This window comes from Ambystoma mexicanum, chromosome 9 (genome assembly GCF_040938575.1).
Source record: "Ambystoma mexicanum isolate Mex_15411 chromosome 9, UKY_AmexF1_1, whole genome shotgun sequence".
NCBI lineage: Eukaryota > Metazoa > Chordata > Amphibia > Caudata > Ambystomatidae > Ambystoma > Ambystoma mexicanum.
In genome coordinates, this window is record NC_090931.1 from 1,313,583,639 (window position 1) to 1,313,604,609 (window position 20,971).

Consider the following 20,971-nt stretch of genomic DNA (forward strand, 5'->3'; position numbering starts at 1 on the left):
AAAGGCATCCCACCGATGGCATCTGTCTGTCAAAGGCATTGTTGTCGGGCAGCCTCTAGGCACCACCAGATGGACTAATGGCCCACCTGGCCAAACGCAGAAAGGTCCACTGCAACAACTGTGCATCCAACTGAGATGGCACAACGACGGGTCAGGCAATTAAGAGTTGCTTTAACTCAGACTATGTTGTTGTCTCTTTGGATAAATCGGAATGTGTGGAATCTAACCACCAGTAGAAGCCTTCATTCAATGCGTCGCCTTTGTTTTTCCCACCCTTTCCAGCTCTCTACCCAATCAGTAAGCTTGGAATGGAGGCACGAACTGCCCGTAAAGGCTGCATTCTAAGCTTCCCTTTGTGATGCATAGAGACTGGGTACTGGGTAAAGGGACATGGGCAGCTGTGTCACAGGAGCCTTCAGGTGAGGGTTGCACTTTCTCTCCCTGTACAAGCTCTAATAGTCTGAGAGCCCTTACTTTCATGCCCTATTGTGTCCCAGGTGGCCTTCACCCTCATTAGATGCCCCCCTTTCTGTTCTGGGCCACTAACTTGGGAGGCAGTTACCTACTGCAAAATAGCATAGAACTTTCTGGTGTTGGCTATAACTCCTCATTATAGCAATGGGCATATACACGTTTTTCTACACTCCCGGGATGTAGGAATGGTTATAAATCAAGGTCGCCCAGCTAAAAGACTAATCTTTTTCGGCCGCTTTTAGGCGGCCTACAAAAATAGAAAAATGGACATTTCTTCACCCTCGGAGCACTTCTTCAGCCCCCACGGACTCCCTCCCCTCCCAATACCCCCACAAACACATACACCCAACACACACACACGCACACATGCACTTACTCGTTCTCCCTAATGGCTGCTTCCGGGTCCTGGCGTGCCCGTCAGCCCCTGCGTGCACTCTTGTGCGTCGCAGGGGCTGACAGTTCGATTTAGAAAGGCTGCTTTGTGCTGTCAGAGTGGTCTTTCGAAACCGTTTGTTGTTTGTTGAGGTTTGACCCAATACCGTAGGGATAACATCACTGTGTGATGTGTACTTGACTTGCACCACCATGATCATACAGTGAGGTTAAGGACCTCCCTTTGCCAAACATCAACTTGCCTCCCACAGGCACCCCTTTGATATCTCACCTACAGTTGCAATAAAAGTTTAGGTGGGTCAGAAATGTGGGGCTGGAGGATTCTGTTGCTGCCAATCCAAAACATTTTTGATGAAGAGATATTAAGGCTAATGGTCAAGGAGTCTGTTTCTCTTTAGAAGTCAGTATTTGTTTTCGCACTTTTCCAGATGTGATGTGTCTTTTGTCTGTGTTTAGAACTTAGTATCATTTTGTTGTTGTTGCCCCGATGTGATTTGTCTTACTGCATCCCTTTTCCTGTAATTGTTGAATGCGCTAATCATGGTGGACTGCATTTGAAGGCATTTCATGCCTGTGAAGTGTTTGTTGTTCCTTGAGTGTGCATATGTTAATATTCCCGGCGAATGCATTGCACGAAAATGTTTTTTTAGGGTCTCGTTGATCAATTTTCATATGTGGGAATTATCAGTACAGTAAGGTGTAAGATCTTTCCAGAAGGGTCCGATATTGAGGCGTGAAAAGAATTCGGGTGACGGGAGATCGGGGAAGTGTTGCTGCACAGAAAGAGAACTGAATGCATGGATCTGCTGCCCAGAGACACTGTGGGGCTGAGATGACAACACAATTGAATGTGTGAGGGCAGGAAAAAATGCCACTATAGGTGGGAACAGTGTAGAGCAGAGGAGCTAGAGAGCATGCAGCGTATCCATTATTTCCCACGGTATGGAGCTGGGAACACTGCAAATACCATGGAATAAAAATTAGGAATGATATCGTAGAGCAGAAAAGCTAGAGAGCATACAGCGTATCCATTATTTCCCACGGTATGGAGCTGGGAACACTGCAAATACCATGCAATAAAAATCAGGAATGATATCGTAGAGCAGAAAAGCTAGAGAGCATACAGCGTATCCATTATTTCCCACGGTATGGAGCTGGGAAAACTGCAAATACCATGCAATAAAAATCAGGAATTAAATAATTTGTTTCCAAGAATGCATTAGAGGTGGTATGCTGATAGCCAAACGCGAAACATCACACGGCACACTGTCATCTCTCAGTAGAGCCGTTGCCACCAGAATGGAAACTAGTCGGGCTCGCAAGGAGAAAACTAGGAAACAGTTCTTCTCATGCTACGCTCTGGTCCTCTGAAACTCCATCCTGGTGGCAATCCAGGCGGCTCCCAGTCTCCTTCAGTTTGGGTAAGAACTGAAAACATGGCTTTTCCAACAACATCAAGGTGTAACCTAGGATCAGATCTTCTCGTGCACGTCCCCATCCTGTACGTGATCAATATGACTGTTCACTTGAGGACTTGTTACATTCTCGCTCCCGAAGTTTGGCACTATGACCTCTACATCACTCTGTTGCTCCTGAGCTAAGTGTGTGCTATACAAACGTGTAGTAGTAATAATAATAATACAAACGTGTATTCTCTCCAGGTAAATACCGATTAATTGTTCCGATTGACAACTATTAATATGAAATGGGTTTATCTTTCATTTTAATCTCTGTGATCAATTCACTTTTGGCAGTTGTGCTCTGATGCCAGAAATTCTGTCATGTTAGTGAAAATGAAGAATTAGCATGACTTTCTTTTTACATGTATTTCTTATTTTTTATTTTTTTGCAGACACTTAACAAGAACAATTTGATCCCGGATGAAAGGTCCAACTTTTACCCCCTGCAGCAGACTAATGTGTACACAACAACATATTACCCCCCGACCATGAACAAGTATGACTACCGGCCGGACACCTCTCCAGGAAGGACCTTTGCTAACAGCTGAGGACAGATCCCTCGAACACTGGATAACTACTTCTCATTCATACTCTTTGCCCAGTTGGGTTTGCGGACCACACATGGCCCTTTCTCGAGATGTTGCTATCGTACATTGAGCTTACGTTCAGACTTCAGAGGGGGGTCTCCAGTAACACAGATTTTCTCTGTGCGCCGTTTGTGGATTCCTGTATGGACAGGACCCCCTTACTTGGCCATTGCCATAAGGACATTTATTTGCAAGATGGAAGAGCCCCATTTCGTCTTGAAGCTAATCAACAACTCTTTTGGAGGTGAACTCACAACACTTGGGGTTTTTCTTATAAAGATCCCCAGCCAGGAACATCTTGAAACTCTTTGCTAGGGTACATCAAGCACCCAAAAGTGCATTGCTCATACGAGAACGGCGAGTCAATTAATGGTCCATTGAATGGCATACACTTTGCATGACGGGCTGCTGAGCCTACATTCATGCTAGGAGCTTGACAAATGTTTTAACATGTTTTCTAAATCAAATTCTTAATTCAGTATTCACAGAATAAGGTAAGGATCTCTAATAACAGTGAGTAGACTAAAAACCTCATTTGACATCTCAATTCTTCAACCAGATGTAGACGACGCAGATATGAACGTCAATTAACTCCACCTAAAGAACCATTTCTTATTTTTCCCAGTGGCGTCAAGTAAGGTAATGCAGGTGGGCGTAATGGTTGACCCGACTGGTTATGCGTTTTGCCAATTAGAAGGGGTGGAAGCATATAGGGCCTGATTCACTGATGCGTTTTATAATGGCGCATTCCCATAGGAAAATGTTCTGTGAATCAGGCCCAAAGTGTCAAAGGCTGACATCCTGTAGATTCAGTCGTAGCCATATCCTAGCGTACCGCCATTCGCTGCATCCATGCTTGTATTTTTTATGTCTGCTCCCATCAAAACGTGAATAATGTGCCATTTTTCGGACATCTTGCTTTGAGGAAATGCCTTCGTTGCACACCATGTTACCAGTCGCCTGATTCTCGAGCATTCTGCATGTCTTCCAACCAATGTAAACATTTGCTTTTTTGGTGCAGGGTTTGATTCTGCCTTGTAGAGAATAACAATATTCTTCCAACACTAAAAAAGAAAAGACGAGACATCGACGATACTGCCAACGGGCCGCAGATCCAATATACCGGTTTGCATTTTGTACGTCCCAGCTTGGCACCTAGCAAAAAAACATGTCACTGGGCCTTCAATGTAAGGTTTGGCAATCATTAGATTGGTGCCTTCTGTGGCTAAATTAAAGATCAGTGTTCATCATCCAGCTTTCACTGTACTGACCAGAAGAACAAAAAAGACCAATTAATGACAAATGTTGAGTGTTCATCCAGTCCACTCTCTCCTACCCATTCCCACAAAGTACATGAGAAACACAACTGCAGGTTTTTGCTTTAGGCATTATGACCATGTCAGAAAGAAATTCTTCAATCTAGGAGTTTTTTTTTTTAATGAATGGAGAGGGGTTCATTTCAGTTCAATGCCAGCCCCTTCGGAGCGGTTCCATTGGCAGCAATTTTCTTCAACGTTTGTCGACTCCTGCTCTTGCGCTATGTCGCCGAGCAGGAAATGGCAGAGCGCATCACATTTGAATCTGCTCCAAGATGCAGACAGGCATTCAGTTTCTATTCCCTGATTGCTTTTGACTCAAAACGCTGGTTCTTCACTTTAGTTAATGTTCTGGTCCGAGCTTGGCAGCGTCCTACTTTGGAAGAGTTTTACCTTTATCCTACTGTATATAAGCCAAGAAACCTTTTTTCATTTTTTTTTTTAAAAAAACGTGTTTTCCTTTCTTTTCTGGAGCTACTCCACAAGGGCTGGCATAATGATTGTGCCTCGTCGAGACAAGGACATGACCCTTCGTGATCTTAATGAGGATCATTGCCAGCTTGGCAGGCAATGTGAAAAATATGTCTGATCCACTTAGTCATTTTTTTCAGAAATACTCTTTTTCATACATTCTGAATGTAAAACTCAACCGATACTTGACCAAAGTGATGCTGGTCACGCATGGTCAATCTGTGGCTGATAATTAATAGTGGCCCCTTTTTTAAAATATTCCATTGCGGGAATTGAGCCGAATTGAACTTTAGCACTGCTTGTAGGTTTTTTATGATTATATGTCTCATGGCCGTGTTTTACCATAGAAAATGTGCCTAAAACTAGATTTAGAATAGCCGGTTGTTGCTGCCGTGAAGTGTTTGGTATGTGTTTATTTTAACATACTGAGCAAAAAAATCATGTGAAGGAAAGACGTTGGTCTGGTTCAGAAAACCTTTTTACCAAAAATAAGTACATTACCGTAAAGACATTTTTTTAAAGGATTCACAACTTGTATTTGTATTTTGGGAACTTACCTGATGCAGTTATTCACATTTTCACCAGCCTTTCCTGTTTCTTTTAGATTTGTTATGTAGAATATTGGCAGTGATCTGGCAATTGTGTGTATTGAGTAAATCTGCTAGGAAGAGAACATTTAGAAATGGAATGCAGCGGAGGGAGCCGCTAGGCCTCTTTGTACTGCCCTCTATTTTGCTTTTTCGGATGCCAGACCGGGGATACGCGGGGATCTGTGTTTATCGGCAACTTGCCCACCTCTAGTAAGGTTACATGCTCTCTGTCTGGCGCCATCTTGAATTCCTAAAAAGTCTGCCATCACATCTCTTTAACAGGGACAGTTCCGTGAATTTGCTCTCTACAATGGTATCCAATTCATACTTGAATTACTCCTCATCATATCCACTTCCAGACTCAAAGGATGGCTCTTGGAACATTAATTTTCACGGAAAGTTGCTCGAGAAATACATAGACTGTGTGGATATTTCCGTCTTGGAATGGTGGGTGTGGATAAACCACAATAATCTAGTCTGCCAATCAGAGAATGCTTAGGGGCTACCGACAAATGTGGGCTGATTAACCCTTTGGCTGCCCTTAGGATGTACATACCAGTTCTAATTTAGAGGGCAACATATGCACCTCCCCGCGCTCCAGTCTCAGCAATCTCAGGGCATTATTCTTTAAGATTCCGGCCCACAGGATTGGGTGAGTTGTCATTGGAAGTGTGACAGTGGCATATCTGTACAGTAGGTTCTCATTTAGTCCTTTGTTCTCCTCGGAGTGTAGGGCTCTATGTGAGAGTCCACGTGGAAGTTACTTCAAAGTTGGCTTGATGATAGGGAAGTATGGAGTAAATGAAAGTTGGTGGGTTCTGTTCTCCAACTGACAACACACTTGCCTTTCAAGTTTAATTAAGATTTTGATACGCTGCACATTTTAGCGATTTCCACCAATCCAGGTACTGCGGCCAACAGTAACTGCATGAAACCAGTGCTCGCCTATGTTTCTAACTTACCTTCTTCTGCTCCTCACTCCCACCAACCCTCCATCCTCCTTGAGTCTCTGTTATGCTATGTTTAGCATGGAAAGCATCCTGAATCTCACCCTGTGGCCATCCGGCAGTGAAATAAACATTGCATGTTGACGATGCCATTTGGTTTTGCTACATTTGTAGATTATGGAGTGATCAAAAGATCTTCAGAGAGGATTCATGTGCCAATTAGGAAAATATGGCTTTGCTGTGGGGGAGGGTGTACCTCAAAGTCTTGAAAAGGGTTGGGTTTTGGAGCCGGGGAGGCTATTGCAATGGGTGTCTTGTAAACCGTCCAACATTGCCTTGAAAGAAGATCAGTAATGCTGTGCGTAGCATGTGCCATACTGAAACTTTTCCAATAGCACGTATAAAGGAATTCCTGTCCTTCCTGTGCAGTGATCTCAATGGGCATTGCTCATTTGCATAATTGACAATTTCCATTTATGTCAGGCTGTCTCCATTGATGCAGAGATTATGTGGAAATTCAGATTTATTTCCAAAAAATTGACAAGTTAATGGGGCGATAGGCAGTACATTAATACTCTTGTATTTCTGTGTGGCTGTCATCGGTATTCCGGCAAGAGCTGCAAAGCTCCAAGTAGATAGAACGAGCTAATAAATATATATTGGCATTCGTGTTTTTAAGAGCATGGCAACAAGACATATCTTTATTGATCCACTGGAATTATCTCTTATGCAGCAGTGTTTGTAAACATCCTGGACTAATTTCAATGTTTTGAAAGTGTACCTTGAAATGTTTTCCCTGTTATTTCCTTGAACTTCTCTAAGTATATGCAGTTTATAGACGGGATGTATTTGCCATGTATTCGATGCGGCTTGTTTAGTTCTCTATGGGTGATTTGCATAGCATCGCCAGGATTGGTTTTTATCCCTTCGCCTTGGCAACAGCTCACTCAATAATGCCCCTGGCGTGCTTTATGTTGCCAGGCAGGATAGCACTCACCTTTAAAGGAACCAGTCTTTACTCTGTTTCTTGCTTTCGATGCTCCTTTAGGAGAAGAAAGGAACAAACCAAGGACCTTCTTGGTATCAGAAAAGCTACTCCCTCTTAATGATGGAAGTCTACCCAAGAGGAATTCCCAATGGGTAAGAGGCTGTAGCTGAAGCCCTTCCCTCCATCACTTTTTGCTTTTCCCTGCCACCTCAGATGGAGGGAAATACCCCCACATACACCCTAAGCTCGCTGTGAATAGGGACTCCATCTACACCTGGATGGCGAGACCCAATATCAAAAGATCTCTTGCCTTGCTTGCATTCTTGCACAGATAGGGCGCGACCATGCGGCTCACAATCTACGCCTCCATTGGTGGGCATGTCTTAGACTCGCATGCCTATGATCCCTGTATGTTGTGACACAGCGAAGCTAAAAAACGATCGAATGCAATGTTACCCAGAAGGATCCAAAGTGGTTGAGAACTGCCGGCTCAAGAATTTGCACCCAATAAGTTTCTCTAACAGATCAGTCCCATCACACACACAAGTCTCTTGTTCCCTGCTTCGAGAGTCACGAGGTTCACTGATCACACATGCCCTCCCCATGATATTTTGTCTATCTATGAATGGCTATGAAACAGACCTGTTAAATGTGAAGTAGTGATGTATGTTTGTGGTGTGATGGACACCACTTCCGAATGCCTTCGCCTACTTGCAAATGTGATCTCTAGGAACTGAAATGTGAAAGCATGGGAATGGGGTTCCATTAATAAAGTTTGCAGTGCCTCTTTAAAAGTCAGCCATCCACTAGTAATGACACAAGTAAGCGGTTAAGGATATCCCTGTTAGGGGACAAAGGGTACGCGCCTTGAAGTAGTTTATCACAGTGTATTTCAATAGGAATATAACCCTAGCCCCCTGCCCCCCTTGCTACGAGCTCAGCAGGGTTTAGGGGATTGGCATATAGCGCCTAAGCATCACATTAGTTTAATCTCTAAGGTAATGGAAGCGACGAGTGCCATTATTCAGTTTCACCTTAATTACACATGTGTGATTTACGTGCATCATTGCCATTCAAATGCCATTGGGACCATTGCACACTTCTCACCCAAGGCACTAGCTGCCATCCTTTGCACGCTCCTCCGCACGCACCACCTTGTTTAACAAGAAGGTCAATATTTTGAGATAAGCAAGCACTGTCCCCCCAGAATGTTGCTACCTATGTTCATTTCAAAACACCATTGGTAACAGCGCCATTTCTGGAAGCAAACCCAAAGAAGAGCAGAAGTGAAAGAAAGGATTTTTTGGGGGAAACAGGCAGAAGGTTATGGCAGTTCTTGCTCCCGGTTCACAATGATTTGCAGTGGTGCAAATCCGAGGTGCCTAGGAGCAGGCTCGGACTGGCCTATTGGGCAATACCAGACTTGTCTCCCCAACATGATAGCCTGGGCCCGTTTATTGGATGAAAGTGAGGCAGTTTTTTGGCCAAAGTGGGGCAGTTTGTTGCGTAACTTGCAGCGCAGCTGGCAGTTTTGACCAGTGCTACTGAGCAAATGTGTTTTAAAATACTCAAATTGCAACACATTTTACAAAAAAAACTCTGCCGTGACTACTATTCAAGTAGTGGGATATTTGAGATGGTGGCCACTTGTTAATTGGTGCCCGAGACACCAGTCCGACCCTGCCCAGGAGCATCCCAGATTTTTCTCTGCTACCGTATACCTCATTGTCAAAGCCTAAAACAGGAGCCAATATGGAGATGCCTGGAGCATCGGTCGCTGAAACACCCGTGAGCAAATCTTGGTAACTCGCATGTGCACGTGAGGATCTCAAAGATCCTCCAGGCAGCCTGTAGAATCAGGCATGAGGACGCCAGTGCACATCTGAGATGGTCAATGCTCTCTTGATTTGCTCCAGTGCAAACATTTGTCAATGAGGCGCATTGAATCAAGTCACTTTACACATCGGGGCAGGCTAGCCCAATCAAAGGATCATTCCTAAAACCTTCATTTATCAGACCATGTAGGTTGCTGATAGCTCTACAGGCTTGGCTTTCCCCTTTAAAATGTACAAGGTCAAGAACCCCCTTGTAGGACTAGCAAGTCGTTTTTTACACGCATCCTTGCTTGAGGGCTTTTAGACGAACAGTTGAAAATCATTTAGTGCAGTAACTTAGCAAAGAGCCGACGCAATCCGTGACGGTGAGCGTTCCCCCAGTATAATGCGCGCTGACGTTAACTGCAAACAATTTCGAAGCTGAAAGGTCTCGAAGCACAGAAATCCTTGCGAGCATAATTGCTGTAAATGCAATTTTGCAAAAAGAAATTGCTCCTTGAACTTTAAGATGATTTTGCGTGTTCGGTGAGCAGTCAGGTTTTAGTCGGAGAAAGCAATGTTCAAGAACCCGCCAAGTATACTGCTGCGTGCCTGGTTACGGGAGGGAATGACTAAGCCTTGTGGAGGCCGCCTCCTTAGCCTTACATACCCTTGCCATTGGCAGACAATGCCCAAGACAGAGCTCTCCAAAGCTTGGACCACGCTATGTAAACAGGGACGATCTTAGAGAAGCAATAAGCAAGTCTATTGGTCCAACCAAGGAGCGCTTCAATTCTTGGCCAACGCTGGATCTGACGTAAAGAACACTATTTTCTGCAGTTTTTCAATGTTACGCATAACAATTTTGGTGCCTAGTGTTGGATGGTTGATAGCTGGCAAATCGCACAACTATGTAATTTAGTCACTATATGGCTTACATTAGGTGGTGTTTATGTGAAGTGAAAACCGTGAGCAAATCTTGATGATAACGGCTAATTGGCTCTTAAAGGACACATTTCATGCACCGTAGATGTGAAATGGAACTGTTCTTTTTGAGAAAGTGAAGGCCACGGGTCTGCTGAAGGGCTCAATAATAATGCTCTAAAGCTATTGCAAAGTCCACATTCCGCTTAAAAAGGCCAAAATGCTGAACACCTCCATTAAGCGAAAGCACAGACCCAGTTCCCCTTTGGAACCCAGTCTTGGCCTAGTCTGACTCGCCAGTAAGATGTTATGCGCTGCACTTTGGAAATGGTCAAATCAAACCAAAACAATCGTTTGTCCTACTCCTATTGTGGAGCCCAGCAGTAAAAGCAATACACTCTGTTACAGTGCAAGCCAGGCCAGCCAGTGCACCCAGAACACAGGCGTTTATCTACTCCAGTGGCCCTCAAAGTGGGGGTGCCACACAAAGCGGTCCTGGAGGATGTCCAGCAGGGGCCACTCTTTAAAAAGGTATTAAGATGAATGTTTTTAATATAAGTACGTTTTAAGGTGACTGTAATAGAAAATTTAAGCAGTAGACAATCTGATAATATTTTAAAGAGCCTGGGTCCACTGGGGGAGGCAACCCCTAGGTGGGGGGCCCATAAACAATAGATTTACTCAAGGGGGAGCTCAGTATGAATACCTTTGAATACCACTGATCTAATGGCAAATGCCTGCGCGCTGTGCTTTCCAACTGGTGCGGTATTACAGAGTTGCTGTAGCCTTCTGCCACCTATTCTTCAGCTCTAACCCGTCCCACGCCACATTTCCCTGCAGGGAAACGTACACTTACCTTCTTCAGAGTATCTCTTCTTCCTCACTTTGGCGAGCAAGGAAGTAGAAAAGGGGCTTTCTTTTTTTTTTTTAGCTATTTTTACATATTTCCTGTTGGCCATCTTGGATTGGGAATAATTTTGTTCTCTGTTAATGAATTCTCACAAGACGTTTTTCATAAAAGCCTTCCATGGTAAACTGTCCTGGATGGAAAGGGCATGCCCCCTTTGTTAAGATTTACCACCCGTTGCGGCCCACCACTGAATGCATTATTGCGTAGGTAAAGAAGGAACAGTGTTTCATGACCGCCACCATTCAAAGGCTGAGCATCTGGGGGTATCTCCCTTCATCGAGCTCTACGATATACATGTTTGTTTAAAAAATCAGGATTGACTATGTACAGATGTGTAAACAAAATCAAAAAATACCTTGTTAGGTGGTTGTCTTTTTTTTTTTTTTTGCTAATGGTATCTGGCAAAGGCAAACCCCCTATGTGGCGATTTAGCAAGCAGAGCAAAGACTAACTTTTACCAACAGGTCAAGAAAAAGCAGATGTCCCATGAATGCCAAGCTCCAAGTGTACACTTATTTGTGTGCATAATATTGGGTGGCCTGTTTCTAAGCACACACACTTGTTTCAGACCAGGGACCAGAAGGAGACATAGTGATTTTCCTAGAATCTTACAACGAAGGCAAGTGGCGGAAGACATGGTTGAAAGTGGGGTCTTCCGTTTCCGCAGATGATAAGATTACCACTGGACCACACCTTGTTTCCATCTTCCCCACGTAGCCCCACTGTGGGATTATGAAAGTGAAACCCACACAATATCCAAGTTTGCCAGATGTCTCAATGTCACTGGTGCACCCTACTTCACCCATGGGTTTTACATTCACTTTAGTCCTTTTCATTTAGAGGAGGTCATCCAAGACTACAACTTCCAGAATGCAATTTATAGAGACAGGAATGGCCCAGACATGGTAATCGCCCCCCCCACAACGGTATGGATGAGTCTTCAGTTAATCTTGCTAACAAAAACCCAAAGTCTTATTCTCGCCCTGTTTGATCTTCCAGACACCTGGTGTATCATCTGCTTTCTCTTTTGATTTGCTAATTTCCTGGTTAAAAATTGACCTGTCCTTTTTTTTAGTACCATTTTCTGAAATCACATTCAGCATGGTGCACGTTTAAACGTGGACACATTAGAGACATAAAACAGACATGCACAAAGGTAGCATGCGGAAATAAGGACGTCACTGGGGGGGGCCTTCACCCATTTAAGCAAGATCACGATGCGCAGACAAAAAGCAAGAGACATGGACTCATCATGATACCTCACCTGTGACCACAGCAAATGTGCCTGTGATTTATGTGTCCCAGGCATCGGAAGTCAAAAAGGCACTCGCAGGGTGATCAAAATCACCAGCTGAGCTATTTTTGTCCGATGCCTGAATCTCTGAATGCCAGCCTTGAACTTCTGGAGATCTTGGGCAGTGCAAAGGAATCAGTGCTCAGGTCGGTGCAAATACCGGGAGTGGGGGGGGGTTGCCAATTCCTACAGGGAGAAGTAGGATCGCTGGAGTATGGGAATTTCTCCATGGAGTCTAAGCAATATTCATAGCCATTTGACTGGTTTTTGTAATTTAAGTAAACAAGAGGAGCCGTAATGCACTTCCGGGTTGTGTACAAATGACATTCACGTGGAGCGTTCCTTTAAAATGGTTTGGCCACACTATGTGGAGCGTGGACGTATGATGTGGGCTCTTTTGTGAAGGCACCTAACCCTTCCTATGCAACTGAACTTGACGGAAGAATTAGCATAATGTGACCTAGACTGTAATCACTGCCTTTAGACACTGTGAATTACTTTTTCTTTTTTTTTTGGTACTCAGTATTTTTATATATTGTACAATGTAAAGAATACCAGAATAACATTCTGCGAGTAATATGCTCTTCTCGGCACGGTAAGGATCCATTTTGGCTCCATCACATGATGTCCCTCTCTGTATATATGTTGTTTTTATGCCGGTCTCTTAGTTTTGATCAATGTTAGTTGTGTTCTTTCACTCAAGCCAACTGTGGCATTCTCTGTCAAAATGCACACCCACCTCCATGACGTGGGGTCAGTTGACCCGTCAAAGGCAGGGACTATCATACAAAATACAATGATATTCAATACAGATGTGAACGTTTGTACTGTCCTCATTTGGGGGTGTACTATTGCACACAATTGGTTTGACGTGTACAGACATCAGCGCTCTCTCTGAGCATCGAGGTCCATTCCAGGATGGTTTTCAAAGGTCTGCACCATTTTGGGTCCCCGCTGTTTGCGGTTTATCTGCTTCTTTCTACACTGGTCAGTAACATTTTCTTTTGGCTTGAACCATTAATGTCAGCATACCCCCGTTTTATCATCACATCATGAGAGGGTTGGATTTTGTCCAGTGTTGACCCAAAATGTGTGGGTTTTTCCCCCAGCTGTGATATGCTCTGATATGAGCCCAATCAACTTAAAAAAACAATGATGCAAGACCTACGTCATTTCCGGAAAGCCTTATTAGAATGTTTACATTTCAACTCGTTCTTGTTGTTCTCTTTTTCCATTTATGTTTTTATTCTAATTGTTGTACAGTGTTTTTGTAAGTCCACTTGAGTGGGGACAAAAAAGAAACACTTACATTTCTTAAATAAAATACATTAAAACATAACAGTGTTGTGTCTTCTTCCTGCTTTGCCCGTTAATTGAAATTTGCAGATCTGACTGAAATCAATGACTTTTCCTGTAGTAGCGGTAAGTGCCCCAAACCCCATCTGAATGCATATCTCTCTAAGAAGGATATGCTTTAATCTGAAGAAAAGGCACACCTCAGAGAGAATGAGGGTAGCGTCAAGTGAGAGGAGGACCTAAGAGGAGACATTCATGGAGAAGTGAATGCGCTCAAAGTCCTTCACCTACTTTACATGCAACCCCTGTAAACCTACCTCTAAAGTTGTGTTCTGACTGTGTCAGTCATTGAGTTAAACCACCTTTTCCTTATCTGAAGTTGAATGTTCTCTTAACGGGAAATAAAACAAAGCAGTATGGTTGTTGATATTTTCGAAAGTGCAAGTCTATCTTCTATTCCTAATAACAGCAGAGGTTTTCTATATCACTACCAACAGACGTCTTTCTTCTATTCCCTAATCCAAAATTAAAGTAAAATGTTGATTTTTGTTCCAAAATCTAGTGTTTGGGATTATCAGGATTTTATTTCAAGCATTGTCACCGGAGACATTTCCAAAAGGGATTAAGCAAATGTCAATAGGAAATGTCCAAGATAAGTGTTGAAACAAAATGTTGAACTACTTGAATAAGGGATTATAAGAGGTAATATGTGATCGAATATTCCTTTACAACATACAAAGAACAGCACCCTTGCCAACACATCACTGTTAACAAAAATGTGGCCTGCTGCTGTTGCTGACCTCTATAAAGCAATCTATATGATAATCCTGCCTGAAAAAGTGTTAAAATAATGATACACTAACCTTTAAGCAAAGACAGGGGACCTGACATGTCCCCACTCTTATTTGAGATGCTCTGGAAAAAAGAAACCCAAGAGAGCCCTTTTAGTACTATGTTCAACCTATAGAAATATACAGACAAAAACTCACAGCAGTATCACTCATCCCTATAAAGAGAAAAAGTCCACAGAGAATATTCAAAACCTTCTCCATTTCTTGTTAGCAATTTGGGGAATGTCACTGCAACAGCAAAAAACGTAATTAACATTCTCTCTAAATTCGAGATGACACTCGAATAGTCTAAAACTGGTTCTTGCAAATCTAGAAAATCTCTACATCTATGTGTAGACCAAACATCCAGCACTCACCTTTCTGCGAACCAACAATACTTAAGGGATTAATAAGAGATCATCTGGGACCTGCCCATAGGCCTCAGACCATCACTGCAAGGACAAAATACCCAATAAGCATCCTGTCTACATGCACTGAAATCGTAACGTAACTCCATCGTAACGTAGGATCGGACTCACCTGAAAAGGGAAATAGTTCAAGCGAACGGTGGGGCAGCAGCAGCTGGAGCGAAACCAGCCTCCTGCCCTGTGCACGCTTAAATGTAACACGTTCAGCACTCACTTTATGTGATGACATCATGCAGTGCTGATGTTGCAAATCAGTAGAAGTCCACTTTCACGTATACAGATACTGTCATAGCATGACACCGTCATTTCCCATTAAACTATGCAAATTGATCACAATGTTACTCTAATGTATCACAATGCATGATTGTGTTTTATATGACACAATGGATACAAGGTTAATGTGAACTTGATGTTTTAATGACGTTATATCTTGTTATGCTGACATTGCGTAGTGACTTCAAATCTGATATTGCGTAGACTAATACATGATTACATGATCTTAATATCACATTTAACGATATCAGATGTGAAATATATCAGAGAAACCTAATGTTATGAGAACAGCTTTCGATGTATTCATAAATACGGAACAGATTACGTGTCATTCCAAGTGTTCGTCTATTAATTCATACATTGTACTTTCCTGCTCCTTAACTTAAATTTTACTACTGCTTTATTCTCCAGAGCGACACAGAAGACTACATAGTGAACAATGTTACGGTATGTCAAAGAATCCCACCTAGTACGGTCAAATTAAAGTTAAACATGTTCCAAAGTTACAAATGTTAGAGGCGCCAATACTAGCGAAGATCCACTCTTAACCAAGTCTTTAATTTAGAACATAAATCAAATCACGATATACAGCAATGTTAATCTCGACATAAGGAGCGGTCATTTGTAAGCTAAAACTGTCTCTCTCTCCATAAAGGTGTGAACTGTAACAACCTCAGCTCGATCAAAGTCTTCCCCTCTATCACTAATGTAAAGCCTGTTGTCCATGTCTACCGTTATATGTAGAAGGTGAAGACCTTGTGATTGTACCATGCAATAGTTCACCTCTCAATGGAGTTACAATCTAAAACCAAACATACCAAAATGCTAAACATAATGGTCAAGGATGTTGATGATGTTTATCAAAATGAATTTTGGTGGAAAAGAAAACTACATGATTGTCTCGGGAGGATAGCTCAGGGGCAACATACTCACCTTGGAAGCAAGACACTGTACAGCAGCAAAGGTTTGATCACCGCTTAGAAAACTCTGGGTATTAAGAGCTTTATAAATATACAATTACAATGCAATGTAACATGTCTCCTCCCAATCAAGTTGCAAAATCTGTATCATCCACACGGCTCTCAAATGTGGAGCTTGCATGCTTTAGATATTCCCTGGATGTTCAACATACTCAATAACAGCACTATTCAATAATGCAGATATGTATCTTAGTATAGCACAGAAATACTAATATTAAGGGACTCTTAAAGATCAGTTCAATAGGCTTACCTCTCAATAGAGTTGCACTCTAAGGATCCAGAGCAATATGAGCAATCTTCAGTACACTTGAAACGTGCTTGATCTGCTGAGGGATTGCCTAAAGCCATCCTAAATAGCTTAATAGAAAACATGAAAGATCCCACTCTAAATGCATGCCCCTAGGGGCCAAGTGCATCAGAGATCCTATACAGGGAATTTCTTTTTGTAATTTTAGTGTGTCCCCTAAGAGTGCCTGGGTTTCTCTATGTTGATCGTAGAGCTACTTTGTCAGTTGTGTTGTATCCCCTAGCCCGGGATTGAGCACAGAGCACCTGAAATTGTTAAGTATTATATTTTATATATTACAATTCAGTTAATTAGTAGTGCACTCCTACCCTTTGTTTCTACGGTTTTGTTTAGGCTTACTTTTTGTAGGGCTCCACACATGTATTTACTGGAAGAATTTGTAATTTTCAAGAATTGACTCACTGGTATGAAATCAAGCAGAAAATTTAGGGTTTTCTGAGGCAAAGGCTTTGAGGATACTCGGTTTAATTAAGGTCATGGAACTTGACAATAAAAGGCACTAGAAAACAAGAAGAAATAAATCATCAATTAGAACGATTGATTTGTAAAGAAATTAATCAGAAATTACACTCTGCCACCTTGACTTAGTATTACACAGCTCAATGTATACCAAGAGGTTTGAGGGTTAATTTAGAATCCACCGAATGCAGTGATGACCCTTCATTTGTAAAAGACAGAGCCTAAATAAGTGTTTGTTGGATCTTAATTTATTAACAATACAACAGTTGTCTAAACCTTTCAATTCTATTGAAATTGACATCACTAATTATAATTCTTCTTTGACCTCATGTCTTACTTGTGATCAAATTCAGGATAGTTTGAATGACATCAATTCAAAACTAGACAATTACCATAAGGAGATTGAGTATAAAAAATTGAGGACATTTCTGAGAGACACCATAGATTATAAACCTGACATTGTCTATACTTGGAAAGACTACCATCGAGCAAATAACCAACATAAACAGCAAATGTTATCCTCAACTCAGAATAAAAACAGACGTCAGACACTACATAGTGTGATGTGTCAAGTGGTGAGATGGAGGATATATTTAGGACTAATGAGTCAGTAGACCAGGAACCCAATTCAGATACAGTAGAGGAAGGTGCATCATCTTCCAGTCGACAAGTCCCCTTTTTTTAGAACTAACAAAACTAGATAAGTGAAGAAGAATAAATCCATCAAGGAAAGTGATTTTCCTGGCAAAGAAGAATAAGTAATTCATATGTTGAGCTATCACCCAGCTCCTTCTGAAAAGTGCACCTTACAGAAAGGCATTTCCTTTGTGCCCCGATACACAAGTACGCTTCTGAAAGAAAGAAATTGACTTTTTTAGGTTGACAAGAAAGGTGAAACTACAATATTTTTTGAAACCATAGATGAAACTGAACACAAAATATTCATTTGTCCACACAGAATATTCTATATTCTTATTATCATAATGCTAACCAGAAATGGAGAAGGTTTTGAATAGTCTCTGTGGACCTTTTCTCTTTATAGGGATGAGTGATACTACTGTGAGTTTTTGTCTGTATATTTCTATGGATTGAACATAGTACTAAAAGACAAAACTGAATCACTAGAGTCCTGTGAAAATCTTGAGATGAGAACTTGAAGCAAATTTTCACCAAAAGTACAAAACTCTATTTTAGATGTTTTTCAAAAAAGAGTACTTGAAGATTTAGAAGAACTCGGAGAAATGTTTTAGATTTGCAAGAACCAGTTTTTGACTATTCAAATATCATCTCCAGTACCAGAATTCAGAGAGAGAATGTTAGTAACGTTTTTTGCTATTGCAGTGATGTTTCCCATATTGCTAACAAGAAATGGAGAAGGTTTTGAATATTCTCTGTGGACTTTATCTTTATAGTGATGAGCAATACTGCTGTGAGTTTTTGTCTGCATATTTCTATAGATTGACCATAATAATAAAAGACTAAACTGAAAAACCAGAGTCCTGCGAATATCTTGAGATGAGAACTCTGAGCACATTTTTGCCATAAGTACACAACTCTATTTTAGATGTTTTCCAAAAAGAGTACTTGATGATTTACAGATGATTTCATTTATGAAGACATCTTTTGGGAATTTTACAGACCGTGAACAGCAAGTAGTTTCCAAATAGCGAAATAATCAAGAAATCCTCCTGAAGCCTGCTGACAAAGGGGATTCCCTTGTTATTATGAATAGGGCCGATTATTGACAAGAAATTGAACGGTTTGAAGTGGGAAAATGGGAAAACACCCTCCCCCCATTTTCATCCAAACCATGGCCCAGGGGATTACGGCCCAAGCACCCCCGGCGAGAGGAGTTTGACCAATTCATCCCCTCACCAGATGCCCAGGTCCCCTGTGTCCACGGCCCACACGCCCGGGGATCCTGCTCACTAGCACCTCCTGGTCAAGCTGACGCCTGCCTCATGGACCAGCTCGATTAGACAACAACCACAAATACCATCATCGTTAGAGATGCCATGACGACATAGCCAACAGACAAGAACACACGTGCCACCATGCACACTGGTCACTTACACATCAACCCACACAAAGAACATACTCAGTGGTATGACGTAGCGGACTGGCACACCCACGGACATACATTGCTATTATTTTTAACATAGGCCTCCTACAGCACCACAGAAACGCAAGATGCCTGAAGAGCTTGTGTATACGCTTGCAGATGCTTTCTCGCTACCCATTCCCATAGAGACGCCATACTGTATATCTACTGCTGCTTGTGACACTCTGTTGTCCCGCGACACCCACAGTATGGATTGTATACCGTCACCCTTAAACTAGGCCCAAGTAGGCTGCAAGCAAGAGTCCACAGGCAGGAGCCTCTCAGACGAAAATCATCCGAAGACGAAAAGGCTAAGCTCTGACCACGCAGAACGAGTCCCAACGTGAGCCCACAGCCAAGGCCGCAATGTTGCAACCCACATGCCGCGCTCCCAGCATCAAGGTTACATCTGTTACTGCCAAGCACCCCACAGAGCCGAAATACAAATCAAATGCTCATAATTCTGCTCCAGCTACTGTCTCTCCACATGTGACCAAGCCCAACTGACAAAATGCCAAGCTCATGAGACAGAAAGTCGCCGGGGTCCCACGTCTGGGACATAGACGACAACAACGAAGCGAAAAGTTGGACACCTACACCGATGGGGAAAGGCGTGATCATCAGCCACTAGCAAGACCTGTCCATTGTTCACCACTAACATTTAGTTGCACATTGTTGCCAGCACCAGGTACATCGCGAGCAGGGAACGGCAATGGTCCCAGGCTGGGGGGCTCGCGAGGGAACCAATCAGAATATGAGGGGCTCCTCACTGACGCCATTTCAGCCAGCCAATCACCAAGTGTCCCCTTGTAACTAATTTGTTTCCTTCATATAGGTAACTATACTAACCCTACCACTTGGGGAGCCAACCCGAAGTGGGGTTACATTTTTGTGACAATTTTCCCAGGTGACGCGAGTAGCGCGTCATACTACGGTAAAAAGGGCCTGCGAGCCCCACTAACAGTGAGAGTGTCTCCCCAGCGTCTCCCCGGATGCATATGGGCCTTGAATAATCCCTGCCGTTACTATAATAAACAGCAGTAATTACTTTGTGTGTCTCATACTCCTTTGGTACGCGGGAGGAGTTGGGGCCTCCACAGCCCCGGAGGTCTGTGGACGGCTCTGCCGGCCCCCGGGAAATCACACCGACAAGTTCGAGGCACTGCTGAGATCTGTTTGAGGTCTACCTAACCTAGCTCATCACTACCCATCCTCTTGCAATGAGGCAAACCAGCAGCGTAGCCCCCTCTGCTGTTGCCTCCTTTTGAGGACTACAGGACCATCGCGGACCTGCGAGAAGACCGGACAGCGCAATTCGGACATTGACCATCGGGAGCCGACTTGAGAAGTATCCCGCCCGCGGTTATCGAGTGTCCAGACGTGGTCCAGACGAGGGGAGGTGGCGAGCCGCTTTGGAGGGGTGCCCGCGGTCGAGCGGTCCCGGCTCACGAGGACTTGGTGAGTATGGCACACCCAAACAACAATGTAATGTTGTGCGGGAGGGGGGAGGAATTGTGAAGAGGGAGGTGGGCGGTTGTAGCAGTGTGTGGAAATTGATTTTGAACAATAAGCGCCAGTAGAGGGGTGAGGTGTAGCGGGACAGGCACAAGGGCCGTCCCCTACAGCGTCAGGAAGTGAATTGGGTGGGGCCCCGGGCACCCACGTATGACTGTTAGGGACGCGGATTGGTTCAAGATCGCGGACACTTGTGTAAGAGGGGGGGTGTGGCTTTCCTATGAGTTGATGTTGTAGATCAATGAGTAGATGAGGTTCCCTACTAATTGAGTGTTGAAGCTCGTTAAGTAGATGGCGTTTTCCCGCAGGAGGTAGCTAAATTGTTTACCGAGTGCGGAAGATAATTGGCTGGTTAAGCTCCTCTGGAGAGGGGGCGTTTCACACATGAGGCGACGCAGCATGCGCAATCCGATTATACCAAGTAAATTGATTGTTGATTTCTCCACTCCAGATGAAGTGGGAAGACATCTGTGGGGTTAAAAGTGTAAAAAGATAGCACGCGTTAATAAGGTTCTAAAATTGTACGCACTTACAGTGTATTGTAGAGGTTGGTGACATCACCCATAGGGCTTGTATAGGACACCGTGCACATCTCGTGTCCATCCAGGGGTGGT

At 43.1% G+C, this 20,971-nt stretch overlaps 1 protein-coding gene across 2 annotated transcripts in view; it reads left to right on the plus strand.

The window, feature by feature from the left end:
• Positions 1-13,507, plus strand: part of SEMA5B (semaphorin 5B) — a 1,093,184-nt gene extending 1,079,677 nt beyond the window's left edge. For both annotated transcript variants that reach the window (XM_069616686.1, XM_069616687.1), the window contains one exon: positions 2,720-13,507. In XM_069616686.1, the coding sequence (XP_069472787.1) occupies positions 2,720-2,875 (156 nt within the window). In that variant the 3' untranslated portion in view covers positions 2,876-13,507. The remainder of the gene's footprint in view (positions 1-2,719) is intronic.
• The last annotated feature ends 7,464 nt before the right edge of the window (positions 13,508-20,971 follow it).